The 25,871-nt window shown below is 43.9% G+C and overlaps 1 protein-coding gene across 2 annotated transcripts in view; it reads right to left on the bottom strand.

The window, feature by feature from the left end:
* Positions 1–25,871, bottom strand: part of sytl5 (synaptotagmin-like 5) — a 39,841-nt gene that overhangs the window by 1,632 nt on the left and 12,338 nt on the right. The window contains exons 2-17 of one of the 2 annotated variants that reach the window (XM_071919692.2): positions 10,153–10,494; positions 9,795–10,010; positions 8,810–8,922; positions 8,557–8,689; positions 7,752–7,892; positions 6,970–7,075; positions 6,718–6,847; positions 5,294–5,394; positions 4,463–4,558; positions 2,840–2,905; positions 1,613–1,791; positions 1,345–1,447; positions 1,084–1,245; positions 882–990; positions 483–621; positions 147–355 (exon numbers count right to left, since the gene is read on the bottom strand). In XM_071919692.2, the coding sequence (XP_071775793.2) occupies positions 147–355; positions 483–621; positions 882–990; positions 1,084–1,245; positions 1,345–1,447; positions 1,613–1,791; positions 2,840–2,905; positions 4,463–4,558; positions 5,294–5,394; positions 6,718–6,847; positions 6,970–7,075; positions 7,752–7,892; positions 8,557–8,689; positions 8,810–8,922; positions 9,795–10,010; positions 10,153–10,271 (2,122 nt within the window). In that variant the 5' untranslated portion in view covers positions 10,272–10,494. The remainder of the gene's footprint in view (positions 1–146; positions 356–482; positions 622–881; positions 991–1,083; positions 1,246–1,344; positions 1,448–1,612; positions 1,792–2,839; positions 2,906–4,462; positions 4,559–5,293; positions 5,395–6,717; positions 6,848–6,969; positions 7,076–7,751; positions 7,893–8,556; positions 8,690–8,809; positions 8,923–9,794; positions 10,011–10,152; positions 10,495–25,871) is intronic. The other variant, XM_071919694.2, reaches the window with a different exon arrangement.

The following is a 25,871-nucleotide window of genomic DNA, read 5'->3' as shown; positions in this document are numbered from 1 at the left end:
TATCAGATGAATTGATATGCGTGGTAAACATTAAAATATTAAGACCAAAGTTGTTTGGAGACTCGGGCGCACAAACAAAGTATAACCAGGGACTATGCTTTCCAGCACACACACACACACACACACACACACACACACACACAGACCTGTGCCAGCTCCCAGCCTGACTCCTCCCAGGAAGACGTTGCTGGCCAGGGCTTCCTTGTCCCAGACAGTGAGCTCCAGACAGACGTTGTTCAGGTCTCCTGGCTGGAGGCCGCAGTAGGTGAAGGTGTGGTTCCACTGGGGGTTCACTGTGCGTCGCTCCACTGCCGTCTTGTGCTTGGTTGACTTATTGCTGTCGGGGAGCAGGTACCTGGGTGAAAGAGCACAACTTCGATGTAGCTACTGTGAGAAAATATATACATATGTTGAATGCTCAGGCTGTTTTTTGGTAAATCATCCATCCATCATATCGAAATATTAAGAAGGGATCATCTCACCCTTTTACAAAAGGATCAGACGTGCCTCCAGACTTGACAGCAGTCAAATTCTTGGCTTCTTTGACCAGCAGCTCAACCATGCCCCCTTTAGGCAGTGTGAAGCTGCTGGTTTTCTTGCTTTTCAGGAACCCTTTTTTTACTGAGGCGGAAGGGAGGAAGAGGGAAACCACTTAGTGAAAAAATAAACTATCTTCAGCAACAGGTCCATTTATCAATTTAACTTGGTCTGCAGCCAGGTATCTTACATTATTTTAATGTAGGTACCACCATTTGTTTCACTTAATTTGAAAACCGACAGCCATAAGTCAAGCAAGGCCAGCTAGAGCAAAGCTTTTTCCCCATTTAGGATCCAGGCAGACATAGCATAATTTATAACGCACATCACAGTTAAAGATGTACCTTGCACTTGGTCCAGCGGCAGCATGAGGTTCTTCTCTGCAGGAATATACTTCAAGACGACAGTCAGCTCTCCTTTATACTGCATTGTGGAGTCCATATTGCTCTCCGCCTACACAAACATCAGTCACATACCTTTCATACATTTATCTTCATGTGTGTGTGTATGAAGTTCAGTATTTATACCTTGACTCCTGTTCTTTACCTTGGGCTGTAGAGCGTACCACTCCTCTATCTGGGAATCAAATTCCCAGGAGTCAAAGGTCAGCTCCACCTCTCCCAGGAAGCTGTTGTGTCCAAATCGGTCGTGATGCCACACAGAGAGCTGCAGGGTTCGCGTCTCCAGCTGCGAGTGGCTGATCACATACTACACAACATGGGAAAATATCAGCTTAATGACTCAAGGGTTCGGGATTCAGGAAAACCATTATAGGGGCTATATGTATTCAGACTTACAGCCACTTACCCTCAGATTCTCATTGAAGATGGGGTTTATGGTGTTGGCCTTGATGCTGGTCTTCCTCTTGCTCTGGCGAGACTTGTCTGGCAGCAGGTAAGTCTTCACATAACTGCAATGCAAGACAAAGCAACTGAATCATGCTCAATAGGAAGAGATGGATGCACACATCATTTGTTCTTCCTAAGGCTCTGGGTTCATGCCTCCAACGTGACATGTCAATTAGGATGGCCAGGCACGTGTGTGTATGTGTGTGTGTGTGTGTGTGCGCTCTTACGCATCTGTGCGTTGCTTCCTCTCGTCCCCTGTGGCCAGGTTGTGGCACTCTTTCACCAGGACGTTGAGAGCACCAGTTTTGTAGCTGTAGCTGATGTTCAACAGTATCTCACCGCTTACCCTGGCGTTGCCATAGTCACCGGTCTCACTGTACATGCTCATCATGCTGTTTATGCTACTCTGTTAGGCAAAGACAGCGGAGAGAGAGCAGGATGTGAGAGGAAGAGCAGGTCAAGAGAGGAGGAGAGAGTTGAAGAGGCAGGGGAAATAAAATGGAGAGCAACACATTAGATACAGAGCAAAAACAGAGAGGGGAGAAAACAATAAAGACAGCTCTGCCTAACTAGAGGAAGATTGGATGAGAGGAGAGTGGAATGGAAGGGTATAATCAGAAGAAAGAGGGAGAAACAAGGGGGAACATAAAAGAGACAAAAGACAAAAAAAGACAAAAGCTCTTTCTAGCTGACATCAATGTTACCAGGGGTTTTAAGAAAAGTGATAATTGCCTCTTAAGTGCTAAAATTAAATGTCGATCCACATGTCTTTATTATTACCACAGATACCCAGAGAGTTGACTTGGCATGTATCTGTCAACAGCTGGGCGTATTGACCTGCACACCTGCACCTCTTGAGTCAAATAGATTATTAAAGTAAAACTCAATTGCTTATGCCACAGTGTAGGTAGCCTGAAATATAAATAAATTGTGCTAGCTCATACTATGTGCCTTAAAAAAAGACTCAAACATAAAAAAGACAGGTAAGGTAATTATGACAGGAATTTTTATTTGGGAAGAAGGCAAAAAGCACTGCTGTGGTCGCTCTGGACAGGATAAAACTGGTAAGATGTGCTCAGGAAATAAAATACAATCCCTGGTAATATTGCTGTCCAGAGAGGGCTTAAGTCAGGAGGGCGGAATGGACCCACACTGTGCTGCTTCTATTGTAAAGTCTAACTCATTTATTTTCCTGGAGAGAGCCAGTGAGATGAATGACGCGTTTAGTCTGAGGAGCTTAGGAGAAAGATGCTGCTGCTGCTATCCCATTAGAAAAGGTCCAGGCACACAGACACAAAACACAAAACACACAAGACACAATTAATCTATCAGCAAATGCCATACATAATGTTTCTGCTCTGGTAACGTCCATGTGGTTTGTTGCTGCTGGACTTTAACTGTCCGACAATGTAATGTTGAATACAAACGTGCACACAAAAACAGGGGAGACTCACAGTCTCGGCATCCGAGTCGGGGACATAGAGGTAGCCCCACCTCCTCTCCGAGCCAGGAGTAGAGGACTAGCAGCCAGTAATGTAGGAAAAAAGAGATAAAACGGGAAGGAAAAGGAGAAAGACGAGAGAAGGAGAGAGGGCTGGTGTGTCAGTGAAAGACCTGGACCCAGAACACAGATCCCCGGCCCCTGAGGAGGAGCTGCAGAAACCCCGTCGGCGGCAGCCCAGCCAGAAACCACATCACACAGGGTTACCATGGTGATTATCAGATGAGGCCAGAGAGATTACAACTCATCTGGAATCGATTGCGATATAAACAAGGACACACTGGACATGCAGTCAACACAGGCAAATATAAACCAGACTCTGTTCTCCACAGTCCACACAGAATGAAAATAATGTTCTTAAATGATGCTGATGGTGTCTGTCTGCCAAATAATAGTATTTTTTTTTCTTATTTATTTTTCATAATAATTCTTTTCCCTATTCCCGTCCCCTCAAAAGGAAGTGGAAAGGGAAAAATGTAAATAAGAATTTGTAGGTCAGTTTAGTTGATCTGTTAAATAGAATTCATAAATTAAAAAGTTACTCCGAAGCTTGAGAAACATTAGAAAACAGATCATGGATTATACTAATGCTATTTAAGTTCTGCTCTCATCATCTGCCCCAAATCCTCCGTAAAGTGAATCATTTGACACAGAATTTCAAGGACAGACTCAGCTCTTGTATCTGCATAATCTCCCTCATCACCTCCTTCCATTTCCATGCATATTGACAACGGCGCAACACAATGACTGCTGTTAGTCATCTATGAGATGACATGATAAATGTCAGACAGGCAAGATATCTGTGTCGCCTGTTTACCTATAATGGCTGAAATGGCACACGCACACACACACAGCACACACACACACACACACACACACACACACACACACACACACACACACACACACACACACACACACACAAATGGTAGTTTAGTGACTGGATCAGTGAACATGGGACATGGGTCATGAGTTAAACCAATTGTTTTAGTCATTTTGTAACTAGATTTTCAGCCAGAAGTGCTTAGTTCTGTTCAGACGACCCTGAGGACATTCGGCGCACGCAGACACACACGTAGCTTCATCTAAAAATTAGTTTAAGCAAATTTAACAGACTTCCTAAGCGTGCTGTGTCAGTGGCAGGTGTTCGTGACACAAGCCGGGTGTCCCCGAGCCCCACCTTGTTTACACAGTCAACAGACTGGCTGGAACCTACGGCCCTGACTCACTCATCAGGTGGTGGTGAGTGTATGTGTACATACAGTGTGTGCATGTACCGTATGTCGTCGATGTCAGGTGAAAACAGTGCATGTCCAAAATGTTTACTTTCAGAAACGAAAAAAAACCCAAAACAGCCTTGTTTGTAGCTTGAACGGTAGAATTTTCTCAACTCATAAAGAATCATGTCGTCCTTCAAGTGAAGTTAAAGCATGAAAGTCAACAAAATTACTATGTGAGTTATGAGGTTTTCACATGACAACAGCGCTGTATGTGTGTGTGTCTGTGTGTGTGTGAGCGTGCAGCTGTCTTCAGTCGCTGTGCTTTGTGTTTGCACTCGCTTCAGCACGGGCGTTACCGTGGACACTGCACTGCTGAGGCGGCGGCTGGTGGCTTTGCTGTGGGCCGACATCAGAGCGTCGATGTCCTCCTCCCCGTCCTCGTCTGAAAACTCCTGCAGACAAACAGCAGTCAGATTTAATCAAAAGGGAGACAGCGTCTTGGAAGCTGGCTGACGATTCTTTGAACTAAGCACAATTTGCAGTAAACGCAGCGTATCTGCGTGGGCGGATGCAGCCCGCTTCCTTAAATGCAACGAGACAAGTCAGGATAGAGTATGTTCATTTGTTTACGCGCTCATCACACGCAAAAATGGCACAGCTCACAGTAAACTTGTGAGCATGAATGACTGTGTGCATAGTTGTGTGTGTGTGTGTGTGTGTGTGTGTGCATGTACTGTATGTCTGAGTGAGTCCATGCACCTGTGTTTGTAGGAATAGCTCTGAAAGTAAATGAACGCTCGGGAAATACAGAGACAAAGCAGCTCTATACTGGCTGTCAGATCCTCCACCTGTTTCAGCCTACAGCCATTTAGCTGCTCTCCACAGTCTTTGAAGTGAGCTCTGAAGTGAAATTAAAATTCAGCCCCCTATCTGACACATTATGTCGAGTTAATCAGCCCACAGCCCATGAGCTTGATATGGATGTGGACGTATGGATCGCAAGAGGTCCGGATTACGCATTTACCGAGAATCAGAGAAGCTTTTTGAAGTCCCCATAGAAACCCGCACAGCGCAGCCTTTGATGCGATTGTGGTCTGCGGTGAAGGTCCTGGTGGAAATCAAATATGTGAAGAGTGAGAGAGCGAGAGAGTTGAGGGAGGAAGGGGAGGCGGATTGATGCCGCTTACTGTTTCGTTGAGCCCGGGGACCGAGCGGCTTCTGAGGCTGAAGGCGTCTTCGCTGGGTTCAGAACCGGGAGCTGACAGGTCCATCTCCGAGCGACTATGATCTGGCAGGGCGAGGGAGGGGAGGGGGGCGTTGGGGGAGTGCGGAGAAAGAATGAGAGAACATTTACTTTCAAGGATGCTGTTTGAAAAGAGAATGAGCCGGGAGAGAATGGGAACACAAAGACTGACTGAGAACTACAGACAGACAATGCGAAGGAAGGTGGGAGGAAATAGTGAAAGTCAAAGTGTTATCTGCTTAAACAAATGGATAAACATCAGGAAGCTGTGCAAAGTGACTCTGACTGTACAGTCAAAAGTTTGGACACACCTGACTGATTGTTTTTCATTCTCTTAAAGCCATTTTGATCAAAAGGCTTTTGCTTAAATGCTTGAAATTTGTTTCTTAGACAAATATAAATAGTGAAGTTGATGCCTATGTATGAATTTCTTTCCAAAGCCTTTGCCTTTCCATCAAGGCAAAGGGCGGCTACTTTAAAGAATCTAAAATATAAGATAGTTTTGATTTGTTTAACACTTTTTTGGTCACTGCATAATTCCATTTGTGTTATTTCATAGTTTTGATGTCTTTACTGTTACTCTAAAATGTGAAAAATGGTAAAAATAAAGAAAAATGTGTCCAAACTTTTGACTGGTAGTGTATATATAATGTGACAATGACAGTGCAACAAAACAAAAAGTCTAAAGATCACAGTGGGCTTGGGAGTTCTTCAGTGTATAATACACAGGATACATGATCATACATGTAACATCTGTGTGTGTAAACAGAGATCAAATCCCTTTAGGGCCTCATGGGCATCAGCTGCTCTTTCACAGCTTTGGCTAATGACACTAATTGGAGCTTTTTTGAATCTTGACATGTGCCAGAGCACCATATGTTGCTCCCAGAGCCATCTGTTACTGGTGGAGATAAGAGCCTGAGAAGTGACACCAACAGAGACAAGATTGTACCGAAGAAAGGGAGAGTTCAACGTTTAAAGACAGCGACGGGGGAGAGTAACGGTAATTTAAGTGCAGAGGTGACATCTGCCCCTGACAGTGTGACACTTGAATGAGTAATTTTGTCCTTTACAAGGTACTTAACAGTCCGAGTCAAAGCGCAGCTGAAGGCTTGTGCACGATCCTAGTTAGACCGTCTATCCTCGCCTCAGACATGATCTGTTTCCAAATGACTGTTGCACAGCTAATCTTTTCCCATTCCTCTCTGCAATACTGTGACTCAATTATGGGAATGTTTTTTATGCGAGCTGAGAAACTGCGAAACAAAAGCAGGCGTTCTGGAGAGTCATGTGTCACCCCTTCAGTGTCGAACAAAAAAGGGGAACGCTAGGTGTGAGGAGGACCCCGTTGGGTTGTCATGGAGATACCTGATGAGACCGAGGCCCTGGACACGGAAATGGTGGGGGTGCCAGATTCTGTCCTGCGATGCCCGCCAGCCGTCTTCTCAGACACACAGTCACTGAAGTGAAAACTGGCAACGCTTTCTGCTCCGTCAGGCTGTTTGCATACACAAATACATACACCCACTATGTTAAAATAACTATTCAATCTGTAGAGGTGTTTTTCCTCCCAACGTGTGTGTGTGTGTGTGTGTGTGTGTGTGTGTGTCAGTTGCTGACCCTGACCCTCCGGCTGTGGCTGGGTGTGGATCTGTCCAGAGTTTGGGAACGCAGGTTGTTGGGCACCGTGGGCATTCCTGAGGACTCCAAGGCCACAGCGCTGCCCCTGAACACACGACACAAACCACTCAAAACACCAGCAGACTGCAAGGTTCACCCAAACATATACTAGTCAAATACTGTGAAATTTTTCCGCTTGTTGAATGTGAAATTACACTAATCAATGTCTTCCATCATTGTGTTACTCCCAGGGAATGACCTGCCTAACGCACCTAGGCTGGCTAATGGAAATCACTTCTTAAAACTCACTTTTGTAGAATTGCTTTTATGTAATGATCTTTTAATAATTGTGCTTGACCTCCCTTGACCCCTTGACCTCATGTTTTACTTTTATATGTTTTGCTTTGCTTACATTCCCAGCAAACATTTTGAATAGATGTTGACACAACGGTCTGCACCAACGCTGAAAACCCATGTGGCGCCAAAATGAAAGTTGAGTGAAATCGTTTGGTGAAATCGGGAACTAAATATCTTTCTAATATGAATTCAAAACAGTTTCCAAAGCTGTTTTAATATGAATTTTTACTGTGCCATAATATTATACTGTGAAAATGTTGTGTTCATTTAGGTTGACATTGAACCTCCATGTTGGACCTACTTGCTGGGTTGCCTTTTGCTTTTAATGTTGATTTTCTTTATTGTTTTTATTTCTTCCTTCATAAAGCACTTTGTAACTGTAGATGACTCTTTCATGGGTTAGTAATGGTAATTTGGACGGACACCTGTGTGAGCGTGGAGCCGGAGCAGAGCGGACGCTTCGTACGCTGTGAGTGTCTCCAGCAGGAGCAGAGTGAACACTGCTGCTGTCGAGCCCGTTCTCTGGCTTCAAGCTGGGCCGGCTGCCCCTTTTATCCATCTTCATCCTTCAGCGCACACACACACACACACACACACACACACATACACTTTTAACCAGGCAGGAGATATTCAATGATGCTCTTAATTGCATAAACAGGTTCATTACACAGTCTCTCTGCTCTCTCTGCCTTATTAGAATCATCTCATCCACTTACAGTGTGCAATGTGCAAAGGAAATGCACTCCAGGGTTCATCAGAGCTGAAACACACGTTCCTTCCAATAGACGCACTTCTCTATACGGCTGCTTTGTTAGAAGAGAGTGTTTTGAAACACTGTGATTCCCCCCAGGAACCGTAAAAAGGAGTGTGCAACCAAGCTGAGTGCTGAAGTTTGCAGGGGGACTAGAGGAAAATCCAATTACAGCTGTGTTGCCACACCAAATGTATTTTAAAACGACATTGAAGGTCTTTGAAAAATCAAATGAGTGTTCAGCTGCTCTTTTCGAATGCCTTGGTACCGCAGTGTGCCTTGAACACGCTGCACACTTCTTTCAAATTTGGTCTGAGATGTTTTTGCCACGGCCACTCTCTGCTTACCACATAATCTGCATATTTTTGTGTTGTATACTTGGAATTTAAAACATTAAATAATTCAAAACCTATAAAACACGGTGTTACATGTGTTTGTGTGTACATTAGTTCTGCTATTTTGTATGTTTCAGTCCTTACCCTTTCCTCCTGGCTCCATCCACAAGGTTCTGTATTGCACTTTTGCTGGATCTGGGTGTGTCAGGCCGCTCAGATTCAGGAAGGCCTTGTTTATCTTGGGTTGACATGATCTCTGGAGACTTCTTGTCTGTGGCTTGCGATCAAAAACATCATCAGTCAATCAACAAAGTCAGCCTACAGACTATTTCCACAATTATCATTATGGTTTGGATCACTGGGCTACAGTTTGCAGTGCATTAGCGGTCATGCTCACCGGTGGGACTGCTCATGATCGTCTGTTTGACCACATCGCTGAGCACCGTCCCCTGCTCAAAGCGCTTGGACCGCTCCTCCAGGAACCACTCGCCTGTCACCACCTTCAGCTCCCTGCCGTGCAAACACATCACCCACCTCATGCTCACACCGGGAAATCAACGCCTACAAACATACTTCCAGTCGCTGTTAAAGGAAGAATCCCCCAGACACTCTTACACTGTTCGACAGCAGCAATCTGCAATGTACAGTGAATTCCAGGAGTTATTTTGTGATGAAATGTTGTAATTTACTTTTTTGAGCACCCACGTTCCCTCAGTCGGCTTTGTCTACTTCTAGTGATTTCCTACATTTCCCAGAATGACTTTTGACATCCCCCCCAGAGAACTTGTCTGAACTTGTTGCATTCAGCTGTTGGCTATAGGAGGAGAGAGCAAAAGGGTTAGCCATAGTAAGAGGCAGACAGCGAGTCGGGAAGAAGCAAGAATCGTGCCCCTTACTCATGTCTTGCGGCTGCATTGCATTCTGGTTTATTGAGGCTGGAGAAATTGATATCTCTGCCTCTTCTACAATGGATTTCTCCCTGTATGATTGTTGAACGTCAGTGCAATATGGTGAGTCTAGAAAGAAGTCTTTGCGTTTTGATTCTGAGGGATTGACACCAAAACTCCATTGTAACTGCACCGGAAATATCTTCATCGTCTATGTTTGGACAGTTATCCACATGAATGAGAAAAATACACCACCAAACAACAAAATGGGCCCAGAAATGCAAGGAGCTTCACCAATAGCTGTTTTTTAGGGTGGATTTTCCTCTAAGAATAAACCTTGGCCCTGGAGAGGATCACAGCAGCGAAACACCTGAGGCCCTCCCAGACAAATGGAGACAGATGTGGTGTCATTAAGCATCAAATCGAAACCATCTGGAGTCAATTCCAGCCATAAATACTAAGCTGTTCTGTTCCCCGCTGCGATATCACACTTACGAGATCTTGGCACAAACGTTACACTTCCACTGGCGTCCTTTGGGGGCCGTCACGCGGCAGTCGCTGCAGACGCGCTGCTGACACTCCTCACACAGGTCCCCGCGGTCGAAGATCAGGCCCAGGGTCTTCAGGCAGCGGGCGCACTGGCGTTCCCCAACCTCCTGGGGCCGGCGGGAACCCTTCCGCTTGATCTCCAGCAGCTCATTCTTCAGCTTCCTACGGGAGAGAAAGAGGAGAAGACGGAGAGATATTAAGAGAAGTTGAAAGCGAGAGAGAGATGAACAGAAGTCAAAGCCCAGGAAACATGATGGTTCACCACAAAATAATCACAGGCTTGTGATAATATCAAAGTTCTCACCGTATCCTCTTCTCCTCTCGTTTCCTCAGTTTCTCGTCTTTCTGCAGCACCTTCAGGATCACTTCTCTTTCATGTTCCAGCAGAAAGGAGAGGTTCAGGTCCTCCCTGGCCCGCTCCATTGGTCCAGACAATCAAACCAGCCGAGGGACGGTGGGGTTTTGTCGCATGCAGGGAGTCAGAGAGAACTACATGACCCCGTGACGCACTCTGGTTTGGGTTCTGTTACGTTAACGTTTGGGCTGCTGTTCTTTTGGCATTCGCATAGTCTGAATTTGTAATTCGGAAAGCTCCCCAGGTCCCTCCGGCGCTCCTCTTCTAATCACAGAGTGTTTCTCCGGTGCACTGAGGAAATTACAACCAACAAACGGCAATCACTTTCACCTCCACAGGAAACCTAAACAAAGTCAAACAGACACCAGGGACATGTACTTTAGTCAATAAAATATGGCTGATGTTACCGACTTAGAAAAGGCCACTGATGGTTAAGCCTGGCTTTGCACTGAAAGAGCTACTGGTTAACATGCTTGTCTTTTCACATGGCCGGTGTAAAAAGTCCTAATTAAAACAAGACATTGATTGGCAGGATTACAAAAGGACCTACGATTAATTGGTGGACACCTGACAGCTCCACAGCAGCCTCACAACCTACCAATTAGTCTCCACCGCTGACCTCCAGAGCCCAACACCCACATATCTCCACACAGTATGGCATTAATCAGCTTCTATTAGTCAACCTCTAGCTTTTCATGAAATTCAGAACACCAATTATGGATATGCATGCAGACAGGCACGCGCACGCATTCACATGCCAGTCTTCTGTTAATTATTATAATATTATTAATTATTATTATTTCCTCACTAGTGATAAATGGTCTAGGGCTGCAGCTATCGATTATTTTAGTAATCGAGTATTCTACCGATTATTCCATCGATTAATCGAGTAATCGGATAAGAAATACTTTTGCTTTATTAAAGAGCAATAGTAAATATACAAAAGAGAAAAGCTGTCCGCACGAAGCTGTCCATACGACACTGATTTACTGAAAACGAGGTGAAATAATTATTATTATTGATATTTATTACTAGGCCTAAATATCATACAAGTTCATAAGACTGGCTAATGTACATTTATTTACTATGTTGAAGGGTTGCCCTACACCTGCTGACCCTACTCACTGCAATCAAACTAAACTGAATATACCTGCTGTATTGGACTGGTGCATTTTAGGCTCCAATTGCTACTTACACCACCTGATATTTTGCTTTCTGGGGTATTTTATGCATCACTGTGAGGGGAGTAGGTGTGTGTGTGTGTGTGTGTGTGTGTGTGTGTGTGTGTATGTGTGTGACTATCATAATAATAACATGAATGAAGCTCAGGCTTTCACAAATTGACTGCAGCATTTTATTTTCTGTGGTTATTTTCTTGAGCAAAACTTAGCTAACTTAGGGACATCATAACTAGCCACCATATTGATTTACGTTCTTAACTAGCCATTACATATAGCCATAATTAACGTGCATTCTTTACTAGCCTTCATCTCATCCCGTTTTAATATTAAGTGCTGACTCCGCCCACCCGGGCCAGTTTCGGCGTACGCCGGTAGCAATTACAAGTGGACCCTATCCTACAGTCCCTGCTCTCAGTGGAGGGAGGGAGCTACGCTGTGTGTGGGAAGCGCTGTGACCGTCAGACCTCTCTGGATTAGACAAGCAAGTAGAGAAAACCGGTATCAACCGAACCAATTTATTGCCAAATGCTTTGGGATTCAACACATTAACATTGCTTCCCATGGTCAGAAAAAGTCGGCAGATTTGTCGCTAGTCGCTTTTGAGAAATAAAGTCGCCAGGGGGGTCTGAAAAGTCGCTAAGTCTAGCGACAAAGTCACCAAGTTGGCAACACTGGATCCGAAACTTTGGACACTTTCTGTCGTTTTCTCTGGCCTGTCTCTTCTCTTCGCCCCTCGCTATTTTCTCTCTCTTTCTCCAGCGCGTTGTGCAACAGTAATAATCATCCGTGCGAAACACTGAGTGTGTATATAGTTATATGGATTAAATGAAGCTTCGATGCAAAGAATTTGCATCGATTTTTAGTAATCGAGTTACTCGAGTTTCTCGAGGAATCGTTTCAGCCCTAAAATGGTCCACAGGGTACATGGTGTTAAACAGTGCAAATGCCACTCCTAGCCCTGCTGTGGTGCACTGTGGGAATACTAAATGGCCCTTTGCTGAATACCTCTCACACTGCTGTCAATAGACAGAGGATTGCTGTTCTTTCAACGCTGTACATACACGCACGCACGCACGCACGCACGCACGCACGCACGCACGCACACACACACACACACACACACACACACACACACACACACACACACACACACACACACACACACACACACACCAAGATTTTCTATCTAACTGTCTCATTAAGTGCAGTCTCAAGATGTTGCTGTGAGAAGGACAACTCTATGATGCCTATTATACAGTAAGTGATGTGTGACCCTCTGGAGGATGAGAGGAAACAATATCATGCTCTAATATGTTGTTCATTTCTATTTTTAAGGTCCTGTGATGAGCAGCGGCACACGGTTACGCTGCTCAATGCTTAGCAATTATGATTCAGGATTTCAAGTACCGATGTTCTGCTTTCCAGCATCTTACTGAGAGAGGAAATGAGATGATGATGTGGCGATAAAACAGAAACTGGAAAAAAAAAAAAGACATGATGCTGTGGGAGAGGCAGAGGGGAAGAGGTTAGATGGAGGAACTGAAAAAGAGACTAAATGAGGGAATATTCACAGAGAGAGAGAGAGAGAGAGAGAGAGAGAGAGAGAGAGAGAGAGAGAGAGAGAGAGAGAGAAAGAGAGAGACAGAGAGACAGAGACAGAGAGGGGCCACGACAAGAATAAAATCTGAGCAAGCCAAGTATAATTTATAGTGCTGCAATGTGATTTATCATTGTGTTTTAATGTGTCAGGAACATTACCTAATGGGTTTATACTGACACTGATGCATAGCTTTAACAAAGCCATATGGATTAACACAAATAGCTGTCTATTTGAGTTATCCACACCGTGCAAATTCAAAAACTCATATATATGAGGTTATATGAGGCACAGAGGAGACATTTTGCCACTGCTTGTAAATAAGGTTGGGATAAAATGGGTGGAGATTAAAGGGGGATAATATAATAAGTGAATGCAGTGGAGGGATCTGCAGGAGCCCACGCCAGTCTCCTTCAGTCCTTATTCATTACTGTCTCTTTCATCCTCATCCTGTCTTCTCTTGCCTCTTCTCTTTGCTTTACATGAATTACTGCTAATGAACCGGCAGACACCCTCCCAGCTTCAGTTGCAGCCCAAGACGCATCAAGACATCAGTGATTAGCATTTTAAGCTGCACTCTAGGTGCATTGTTACTGATGAAGAGATCTTCCTTTGCCTTTAGGAAGCCAGGCAGGGGTTTAATTGAGCAAATAATGAAGATTTACAGATTTGTACCTGTAAATCAACAAGATTCAAAATGATGCATACGAACCTGCCTTTCTCCACTATTCACTCACTGTTTCTTCTCTTGGAAGAACTGTTACTTGGGCAGCTGTGTAATGAGCATTGTTTTTGCTTCACTTCTTTCTGAGTCACTGGGTTTGTGCTCAGCCTTCACAAAGCAAATACACACACAAGCATGGCAGTTATCCTCCGACAAACACGCAGGCTGTTTAAGACAGCGAAATACAGCGAAATGCAGGCGACCTGTGGTCAGCTGGACCACTCAGCAAACATTCAGACAACACAAGTAAAATACTGGTTATCTGTTAGGAGCGGAAGAAAAATCAATGATCTGAGTTTGAAACAATTGACCACCATTTGAATTTAGAATTCATCGTTAGCTAATCCACCATAGTGAAAACAGCCTGGTATGCAACTGTTTTTGCAAAAAACTGCATTGTATACACAGATGCAGATCTGACAAAAACGGTCTGTGCAATGAAGTGGATAAATATGATTCCTTTGAGTGCAAAAGTAAAGTAAGTCAAATATTTGTTGCATAATATTCCAACATGGAAATTTTGGCAGCAGCACAACTGTACCACATGATGCCCCTGACATGCTGGGTACATACTGTAGGCTATATGCCTAATACTCGGTCAACAATGTCAATAAATTGGAGCCAATATTTATCTGAGCTGGCATCATATCATTGTCATATTGCGAGCACAGTACTCCACTGTCTTTATCTGAGAGTTTGATATGTGTGCTGCAGTAGGCGTGGTGTCCTGACACAGCCCTCCCTGAGTACACACAACACACATTCCCCCTCCCGTTCCCTCGGCCCTGAGTAAACACAACAGTGAGGAGACGCTTAAACCTCGGCTTCTAGGCAGAGGAAATGCACTCACTCAGCCCTGTACTAATAATGTGGCTCCAAGGGAAGCACAGTGACTCACCGCTTTCTCAATAGAGTATAGGGAAGGTATTCATCTTTTTCACCAGCTCATGTTTTTCAAGGGTATAGTTCCAAGAGGAATGATTTGTCTCAGCTATACTGGAGACACGTAACAGAAGGCACTATAAAGCCAAGCCATGCTCTTTTCCTCCTTTCTTTGTAGGTTTAAGAGCAGGAAAGGTTTCCTCTTGGTATTTCTCCTCTCACTACAGTATATGGTTTATAGTACAACCGCAGATGGACGCTGTGGCATTTTACCTCTGTTCAGTTTGGTTGTGAAGTGCAGTTTTCTGCAGGTGGCCAAGCTCAGTGACAGGAGAATCAATCTGCCAGTTAAACGCCACAGGTGAGTCTGAGAGTGGCTGGGCTCCAGTTGGCAGAAAAGCAAAGGATACATGGATGAAAAAGGGATACAGGGCACCGATAAAACACTATGATTACTGAACATACAGGGGGCGGCCGGAATAACAGAAACACATAACAGTATATGATTATCAAGTAAGGAATAGAGCCACACTTTTCCGTCAGAACAGCTTCAGTTCTCCTTGAAATGCTCTCATCCAAGTCCTGAACTGTGTGTAGTGGGTCTTCAAGAATGAAAGCCTCCAGTTTTTTTGAAGGAGGTGGAAATCAATTTCACACTCTGCGCTCCAGATTCTCCCATGAAGGTGCAATGATGTTTAGATCTGGTGACTGAGGCCATGCCGTGTTTGACTTCATTCTGCTATTTATGAAACCACTCTAACAGGGTTTATGGGGCAATATCATCTTGGAACATGGGAACATCATGCAGGAACAGTGTTTTACCCCACAGGGTCACCTGGTCCTGGAAAATGGCCTCATATTCCTTCGCTGTTACATGACCATGCAGAGAAATCATTGAACCTAATGGCTCCCACTAGACGGCTGCTGAAACCATTACAGATCCACCACCATGTTCAACAGCTGTGGGTTGAAGGCATCCTTTGGCTTCCTCCAAACTTAAATCCAACCAAATGTAGGAAAAGTGGTGACAGATGACTCCTAGGACTATACTACTATTTTCCACGGCTCAGGGGTCTGAATTTTGTGCTCCTTACACCAGGTATGTGCCTTTGTGCATTGGCCTTGAAGACATGCAGTTTGTGAATGGCAGCCCTGTTACAGAACACCAGCTTTGTGAAGCTTAAAAGATACAGTTTTCAGACAGTGTCACAGAGGTGTTGATGAAGTCTGTGGCAATACGGCTGTAGTTTTGTGGTGTCAGGCCACTATCCTATTAGATATCTGTGTATCACTGTCAGTGAGGTTTGACTTGTCACCGCTGTTCCTCTTTGCTAATGCAGTTTGTCTATGTTTGTCATATGTTGTCATGATTTTCCCTCGCCACATTAAATATGTTTGCCGCTTTTGTCACCAATGCACCTGCAATTCAGGTACCGGCCTCTTTGGAACTCATTAATTCCTCATGTTGCTTTGAAAACTTCCAGATAAAAGTGGTGATCATCAGGCCTCAGCTGGCACACACTGCTAATTGGAATTCAACTTAATATGACCGGCTTGTCTAGCTGCCTTTGTAACTGCAATCCATTTCAAAGTTGAAGCTGCACTATGTAAGATTTTTATGCAAATACACATGCATCTTATCTGCCTAAATCACAAAGTAAGGCTGCAGTAGAGAAGAGCATCCCATTCCCACTAATTGAAGTGCCGTCGATTGACCCTATTTGCCCAGATGAAATTCTGGTGTCGGGTATGGTAACTAGTGGGAAATCTTCTCCACACACAGGAAGAGATCAATTGAAACTTACTGAAATAGTGAAATACAAAACTTGCTCCTAAACAGAAGCGAGCAAAAGATGGACTCACCAATGTCAGATATTTCTCTCAATCACACTAGACTGCATACTACATACAGTAGATATTTACAGTAGAACCATATATTTTCCCCCCACATCAGATGGTCTTGTCTTTGTATGAACCTTGTTGCCCTCTGCTCTGCTCAGCTCATATTCCTTCTTCTTCTTGTTCTTTCTTCCCATTTCAACTTCAATATGCTCCCAGCAGCCTCTGGGGCAAAAAACTATGAATGTCTGTAGCCTAATGCACCTTTTGCTCTGTGTGAATGTGTGTGCGCAATTGCGTGCGTCTATGAAAGAGTTAAAGCGAGATGAGAGAGGCGGGGAGACATGGAATATTATAGGGAGTCTTATATAGTGAATTTGTGAGTGTGAGTATTTGTGCAGGAATGTGGGTCACCCTCCGTCCGCTTCCAATTGAAAATTCATCAGCTCCCACAGCAGCCTCAGCCTCGTTATTTCAGCTAAGATCAGCACAGATCTCTGACTTAAGAGGTCTTCCTTTGCCTTTAAAAACAGCGGTCATTTCTAAATAAAACATACAATAGCTCAGCCCACAGGTCCTTCACCTTATATCAGCACATTCTTCATCTCCTGGGATGCCGATATTTGACCAGATAATTTCCCCAAGGGCCACCATTACTAGCCTGTATGGCATCGCACAATGCTCAGAGAAGTGGCTATGAAGAGCAGCTGCTGGGGTTTCCATTGGTACTCCAGGTCATTAATAAATTATAAAGCTGCCTTCTCTATTTAATGCTCAGCCACACTACTCTATTAAACATTATTCTGTCCTTACTGCGAGGTCTAGAAGAGATTTGCTTATGTCTGTATCCTATCAGTGAGATTTAATGGGATTACATCTTTAATACACCATGGTTGCATTGTATTATTCTTGCTGTAATGTAAAGCCTTAGTTCCCTGATAGTAATTCACAGGCTGCTGTGTCGTTGCCTCCTAAATCATTAATGTCAGATAGACAGCCATAGAAATTGACGATGAATGTCAGAGAGTATCTCTGGTGACCGTGACGGCAGGAGGCTTCCAGTCAGCCAGCAGCACTGACCAGAAACCTCCTTTATCCTGCTGCAGCCAGCACAGCACAGTATGGTAGACGCACAACCACAATGGGAGACGTGATGTAAGTGAACAGCACATTAAATATTCATCAGCAAATGGTCAATAATGATACACTTTACAATTTACTACGTCCAACTGTACCAGGGCATATATAGGATATAAAATATGTCTTCACTGTGCTATTTTCTGGTCCAATTATTAGGAACAGTTTTCAGGACCGCAGTTAAACCAAAACCAGAATTTGCCGGAAAAAACATCCATTACTTGTCCATTGTCCAAGAATCATGCATGATAACGGAACAAATTAGGCTTTAAAGCCAAGCAGGATGTTTAATTGCCATAGAGCCTTTATTCAGTTGATGATATGAGAAAAATCATGAGCAATGACAGATGAAGCCGTGGTTCAAAGCGCAGCAATGATGAAGAGACATTAAATTGTATTGCTCTCCTCGGTAAGATGGCATGGAGCACAAAGCTCTCAAGATGGATTTCCGCACATAAAACCCAGAGAGCTAGACCGATTTGCCATGAGTGATTGTAACACTGTGTCAACAGACTGAGTGGGCCCTTTATAAAGAAGCAAGCAAGCACGTTTGCTTAGGCAGTATCTTTCTCATGCTTAATGCCTTTTACAACTGTGCAGCTGTACATGGACTCACATGGGGAATGACGATCCTTTAGAATTTCCTTTCTACTGAATGTTAGTGAACAACTCTACATAAAAACTGTAGCTTCTGACCACGAGCCTGTATGGATGGTATAGGGTGTCAAAGTGGTTTTCAATTCAATAAGCTCGCTACTTTATGTGAAGTACAAAGAAATGAAGCAAATAGAATTTATGCCAGTATCTCAGCTGTATATCTTACTGCACATAATCCACTTCCTGGGATCGGATGCGGACCTCTGTGCACAGCGAGGTGAAATCAATAGGCAGCCGTCGTCTTTGCAGACAGCTAGAGATGAGACCTGGCAATGCTACAGGAGATCGGAGAGGCTTCTGGGAAGAGAGGTTGGGTTTGGGCAAGGACACCACATTCAATGATACATGACATGTTTGTCCGAGTGGAAACTATCCCTGCCTATGTGTACTTTGCAGCTACGTGGCGAGCCCTCTCCCTTTCTCTCGCTCTCTCTTTTTCTCTCGCTCTCTCTTTTTCTTTCCCTTGCTCCCTCTCTCCTCTGTCTCGTCTATCTCTGTCTCACTCTCTCTCACACACACACACACACACACAGCGCCTGAGGGAAGATAACACATCGGCGCTAGTGCACTGCACTAATGACCCTCTCCACTGCCTGGAGACCTGTCAGTCACACTTTCCATGTCACTGCCAATCAACCGAGACCCCGCCGGTATACATACCCATCACTCCTCTTCATTCTCTGGAAGGTGTACATGTCAATAACTCTCTGGAAAAACAGCCTGTCATACTTTGTCAATCAGAATTCAATTTGAAATGTTAATTACTTTGACACCGCAGCGGTAATGAAGGTTAGATGCTGATATGAACAGCTCGCCTCCACCAAGGCTCAGACTCTATGGGTAGCGGTAACTAACATTCTTCCCTCGCCATATTTGGCCTTTTGTGTCTGATTATGAGTTATGGAGAGGGCGTTGATCTCAAATCTGTGAAGGACAGCTTCCACCCAGACAGCAGCGGATCCCCAGATCTGATCTCATTTGCAGCGGTGTGCTACCCAGCAGTCGACCGGCTGTGTGATGCAGCTCTTGTTCTGCTCTCACTCAGACAGCAACATGTGTACAGCGCACGAGAGAGAAAGAAACACTTTGTAAAACATGCAGCAACAACAAACATACCTGTAGAAATCTGGGAACAAATGTTACTGTACATGCAAACCTCTGCAAACCGCCTTCGTTCAAAACAACAAGTCCAACCATGACACACATACAAAATCCTGCCCTTTCAACCATGGAGCACACATGTCAGAGCCACAGTAACATTATAACTCTCAGAGGAGCCATCATCAGTAATAACCCATCAGGCCTGGAGGCCTCTCCAGTTTCTGACAGAGTTCAATGGAGCAGAAAATAGGAAAAACAAACCAACTGAGTGAGTGTTTCTAAACCCTTATCTAGGACGCTCCCTGTCACCTGTCTTCCTCACAGCACTCCTTCCCCTTTCTCCTCGTGTCAATTTACACCTTCAGTGACCTCTCTTGCATTCTGTTTTATTTCTATCATCCTTATCTGCAGCCTACCTGCCACAGAGAGAATACAGCTTCTTGTCCGTTCATTCGTATGCTGCTTGTGTCATTTTGTCCACTAATTGAGAAAGGCCAGTGTGGCCTCAGGCAGCTTGTGATTTGCCGAAACATCTTCCCAGCCTGGGAGAGGACTTTCTCCTCCAACCAAACCCACACCAGTAGACAGAGAGGGAGAGAGGATGATTTGTTTGTGTGTGTGGTGTTGGGGGTGATTGGCGGGATAAAGATTACCAGAAAGAGAAAGGCAGAAATGGATTGAAAGGTGAAAAAAGAGGGAGAGGAGGAACAGAGTTACACCAGGTGCTCAGCGATGGCCTCTGCATTACTGGTAAGTGGTCTAACCTTGAAAGCTTTATTTTCCATGCGGCTGGACAAAGCTCAGTGCGAGACAAATACAAAAAGTCAAGCTCAAGACTTTTCTCTTCTGCCTTTTAAGCAGATTAAACTAAACTATGGGGGAAAGGAAAATGGTATTGTGATCCTTGTTGCATAATACAGAATTTATGTTAATCCATTGCATTTATAATTTTCATGACCACTTTGAAGAACTTTGTTACAGCCACTTAACTTGTGATACAAAAGTTACTCGTATTCAAAATAAGGTATTACATTATAATTGCATTACAATTGCATCACCAAAGATAAAAAGGCCTCAGAAGATTTCTTGTGCCGCTCTGTCATTCTCATGCAAATGTGGTGTCTAAAACCAACAGAGTATGACAAAGAAGAAAAATAGTCCACACTCAACATTTACAATGTTCAGCTTTAAATTCTTTTAGTGCAGAATATAAAAGACATGCACAGTGCAGAGGATTCAGCCTCCTCAGTGTGGAGTGTGTCATGTTTAAATAAATTCAATGCACTACAAACAAAATGCTCTTTGTATTTTAAGTAGAAGCCACTGCATTTTGTTGAATAGCGGCACTCTTGACGGTCTGTTTAACTAAAGCATGAAACTGATGACAGCAAACCAAACTAAAATGCAAAGGAAAATGATATAGTAAAGGCAATGACTGAAATAACTGCTTAGATTAAGACCTATAATGTCACATCTAGACATCTGAGTACTTCAACTTGACACATCTGAGACATATTGGTTTAATTATGCAGGTCTTTCTCTTTTTTTGTCCTTATATTTCTACTACTATACTTCTACTTTCTGAAGTGCACTTAGGTCTTCGACAAAAAGTGAAACCAACTTCTGTCCGAAGGCTTATCTAATTCCCCTCCTCCTCCTCGTCCCCTTCTTTTCCTCCATTAGCCCATCTGCAGTTTTCCCAATGCATCTTCTGATAATCAACTTGTGTGATTATTAATCGTGTTAATTACTCACATAATGAGAGCCTCTGTGTGCTAGGTGACAGAGAGAGAGTTGCTAAAGAGAGGGGCATTCTAACTGATGAGAGCAGGGACCATTCCTCCCTCACCAATCAATGTAATCAGCCAATCCCATGTCCTTCCTGTGAAATGCAACCACAGTGACGTCTCTATCTGCAGCCCTGCTCTCTGAGAGGAGGAGTAGCACGAGGGTCCATTTTTCTAAAGCCGGTCATCCAGTAGTCTGGTCCAGCCACAGTCTGCTGTCTACCTCACGGATCTGGCATCATTTAGGTTTACGATAGCAAGTGTAAGCCAAGCCAAGTGCAGAGAGGCTGGCTGTTGGATAAACACACATATGCAGAAGAAAAGACCAAGGCAACTCCTCTTTGAAGTAACCGAAGGCTAAATACTTTATTACATCACAAAAGCATTAAAAAACACCAACATGTTCCGGCCATAGGGAACTTCTTCAGGGTGTCAAAGCCACACAGCTGCCAATCAGTCATTTTAAATAGGCTAAGGTAGCAGTGGGTGTGTCCAAAATGAAGACTAATCAAACAGTTTACGTCAGTGATAGAGAATAAAAACATAGCAAATGAATGACGAAGCACAGTCACATTGTACACAATGAACAAGCACATATAAGAAATACCACATCCTGCATAATACAATTCCATACCCAGACTATAAACAGCAACCAGACCTTGCTATGTTTTTTTGCCCATAGACCAAAGAGCATCCTCTTATACTACAGAACCCACCAGCAGCGGCCCTATATCTGCTTTTTACTTCAGTTATTTTTACTCTGAATGGACATTTACCCAGAAAAAGGAACAGGTTTTGTATAAGAGCCTGAAAGTAATCAAAATGACTTAGGGATTCATACGCTTTTTAAAGGTAATGGTTGGCGAACAGATGCTTTAGCTCTTCAGTGAGAGAACACTAGGAACCTCTGAATGACAGCAACAGCAGTGATACAACTATGATTAATGAAGAAGGCTGGTGTACATCTTTGATCTTTCATGACACGGATGTATCTCTCCTGAAAACTTTACACGGCGAAACCCTTTGTTCCTCAACCAAACATCTAACGCTCGCTGTGGCGTTACTGTGTTCCTCTCTTTTTGAGCGCTTACAGAACAAGAGATGAGAGGGCTACAGATTGTGGCTGGATCTTATTAACCCAGTTTCAGGGTCTGCTCTCTGTTTGTGCTGCCGCCTCGCAGAAAGATGCCGGGGTTATAAACAGCTTCCCTCCTCTTCCCTTCTTTCACCAGCAAGGCTGAATATTTCATAGGACTCATTTCTGTTTTACTGCTGCTTGCCTGCTACATTTTAGCAGACGCAGGACTAATGGAGAGAAGGGAATCCTCTGTGTCTGTGAGTGTGTGTGTGTGTGTGTGTGTGTGTGTGTGTGTGTGCTGAATAATTTTATCATTATTCAGAGTGTGAAGACTGAACAGCATTTGGAATTTCAAGCAGAGTGGATAATGGATGATGATTTCTTTTAGATGAGCTCTATGGCATTTCTGTTTTATGGGGTTGTATACATTGGAGTATACATCAGGCACAGCAAAGGGAGAGATAATCAATAAAATCCGCTATGTGTTGAGTATATGATTGGTACCTTGGCTGGCTGAGCAACCAGGACAGATCAATGAACAGAGTCCTCACTGTTGGTTCAGACCAGTGGTCCAGAATACTGCTGGTTTGCTATTCTGCCAGGTAGTTAATTGCATTTACCCTGGTGGATTTGGTTCATTGGTTTAGACTGTTTCTGCGCTGCTGAAGTCCCAAAGCTGTGCAACTAGGTAGGGGGAAGCATGCGCTGAAAAATGACACTTTTTTTAATGAAATCAGAGCCGACAAAGCAGCAGTTTCGATTAGGTCTTCATCAGGGGAGTGCTGTGCTTACAGTATCATATAAATCCATTTAACAAAATAATTGTTATATGGGTTTATTCAATTATCTTTTGTTGGCTGGGCAATATGGTTGAAATCAATATCAAAATCAATGTTTTCTTTGATACCACTATATATCACAATATGGCTTACGTACACAAAATTATGTTAAATAAATTGATGTTAATTGCACTGAACTACATGGCAATGTTAAATGTGATGTCAAAACATTTTCAATTAATATTCTTTAAAATGTTTCACACATCATTCTTTCGTTTTAAATAAAATTTGCTTGCTACCATCAATTTAGACAGAATGGTGTATCACAATATCACCATGATATGATTCCACTAAAATGATATACACGATAAACAATAATATTGAATTATTGCCCTATTTTGTTGTGATGTTTCTTTATTATTGCAAAACACTGCAGTTATGATTCCAGGTTCTACTGATTCCTTGTATCCAGTGATGTCACAATGGCTGGCCTTGATGTATCCAAATATGAACTAAGCATCATCTTTGTTGATTATGAAAGACCTTTAAGCGTATGCATTCCTGTTAATGAATCTGATTAATGATACTAGTGATGCTCACTCCTCTTTACATGATCTGTGCTGACTTGACTTTTCCACTCAGCACCTCTGATGAAGACCCAGTCGGCTGCACCCACTCCTTCGGCTAATTTCTAGGGAGAAAGCCCATACAGTGCGGTGGGTGGGCAGCGGCGGTAAGGAGTGGCCGCAGTGGGATGTGCCCTTACATATTAGAGGTTCGGAGAGGGCGACACTGTGGCATCGCTCCCTGACCAGCCACCTATTATCCGGTTGAGTCATTCCTCTCTGCGCCGTCTCCAAATTACATTTCAGCTTTTGAGATTTCTTTTTTTGTTTTTTCCACATCTGCGGAGTCGGTGTGGGGATGGGGTTCCACTGATTGCCTGGCTGTGGCTGTGATTGAATGGGGACGCGACATATCTCTGAGCCCGCATGGGGCTACAGGCTGCATACCAAATGGGCACGCTGCATGCACTTGAGAGTTACGAGTGCGACGGATGAAAGCGGATAAGAGAAGCATCAGTGAGTGGGAGGGAGGGAAACCCACCCGGCACAAAACAGCATTGTAAGGCACAGACACAATTCAATGCGGTGGCCCAGCAGATGTATAGAATAAATTCTGTTTCATAAACTAACATTAGGGATGACTCACACACAGTTTTCCCCTTCTCAAGGCAGACCAAGTCTCTCCCTCCATAACTCCTGTCCCCTCATAGTCCAGCAGTCATTGTTTGTGGGGATACAAGGGAATGTCCAGAGTAAATAGGATTTGTGTGGCAGTCTGAGAGTGGCAACATAACCTCATTACATCAGTCTGGCAGCATTGGCAGCAGCCTGAGTTAACAGAAGTGCCTGCCACATAATGCATGCACGTGTGAATGCACACGCACACACATGCACACACACACCCACACGCACGCACACACACCCTACTCCCTCTGGCCAGATCCTAGAGAGGCTGACCTCTAATGCTGTGTGACTGCGTTCCCCCGGGCTTCTTCCTGCTGTGGTAGATGTGCGCTCTGCTCTCTGCCTGCCTGCCTGCCTGCAGAGAAATCAGGGAATCCCTATTATCCCCGGCTCCTCTCCTCCTTTATTCACCCATTTATTCTCCTCTAGCCTTGTGCGTGTGCTGTATAAAAGCTCAGTTATTGTTAGGGGGGCATTCTTCATGTGACAATGATAAAACATCCTCAGTTGTCCTCAACAGATGCAGTATCTCTTGCTTATAAGGACTAAATGAGGCAATTTAGGGAAGACTTACCATGACAGATTATATTATGGCAAGATAATTTAGATAGAAAATGCTCATTATTTAAGAAATAGATGCCATGTAACAAGATAAATTGAAAGACAGTTTGTCAGGGATGTCCCTTAAATCAGTATTTCTCTTTTTTTCAGTCTCAGGTAGGCTACTGGCAAATATTTGTCATCTGGTCTTTGACATTGGCAGCAAGGTTAAATGCACACCTGCAGGGGACGGCTAACTTTAAAACGACATCCACTTACAGGCCTCTGCTATAACACTAATGATAATATATTAGCTCACAGTTGTTATTCATAACCTTAAGGACTACAGCTTCATTTTAATTTGCGGCTGTTCTCAGTCTTAAACCCATGCATCTTATGCTTGCCAGCAAGGCTCAGGATTAACAGCTGGTACAAAACGCTGGCTACATTTTGTCTGTGGCTAGTTTGTTAATATTACTGGCCGCTTTGGCAAGCAGCCAGCCTGTCCTTCAAGTCTAATAGCCACTTGGTAAGGTTGAGTCAGCCTTTTCTATTTTCAGACTACTATGGCTGCTAAGAAATGAAAGTGGCTGTTGAAAATCTGAATCCTCTTTCCACTGTAGCAGACAGACACGAGCTCAAGCTTCGTGACACTGGAATAACACGGCTGCTCTACCGACCGGCGGAAAAATATGATGCTGAATTAGTCCCAGTGTTTTGACCAGAGGAGTAAACTCACTCACATCAAAACTAAAGCATCACCTGGGCTCACGCATCTGTCAATATTACACATGTTATTCATGCATCCTACATGCATCATGCAGTCCAAGGTGCCAGACTCACGGTGATAAACCTTCCTAACGTGAATCTGGTTTCTGATTAGAGCCATGGCTTCAAATCCCCATTTCTGAGAATGCTTTACCCAATCTTCCCACAGACATCAGTGAGGTTTCATCTTATTTTATCCCAGGGTTGGAGCCACCACCTTCCACCTTGGATCAATCTCTTCCCATAAGCGCTGTCACTGCCAGCACCAAAGACAGGCACACAAGCGACTGAGCCGAGGTGAAACTAGCTTTGAACTGGAAGAAGGATAGTATTTTGTTATATCAGAGG

This window comes from Centroberyx gerrardi, chromosome 10, assembly GCF_048128805.1.
Source record: "Centroberyx gerrardi isolate f3 chromosome 10, fCenGer3.hap1.cur.20231027, whole genome shotgun sequence".
NCBI classification, from domain to species: domain Eukaryota; kingdom Metazoa; phylum Chordata; class Actinopteri; order Beryciformes; family Berycidae; genus Centroberyx; species Centroberyx gerrardi.
The sequence above is the reverse complement of the archived record's forward strand: the minus strand, read 5'-3'. Positions and strand labels throughout refer to the sequence as shown.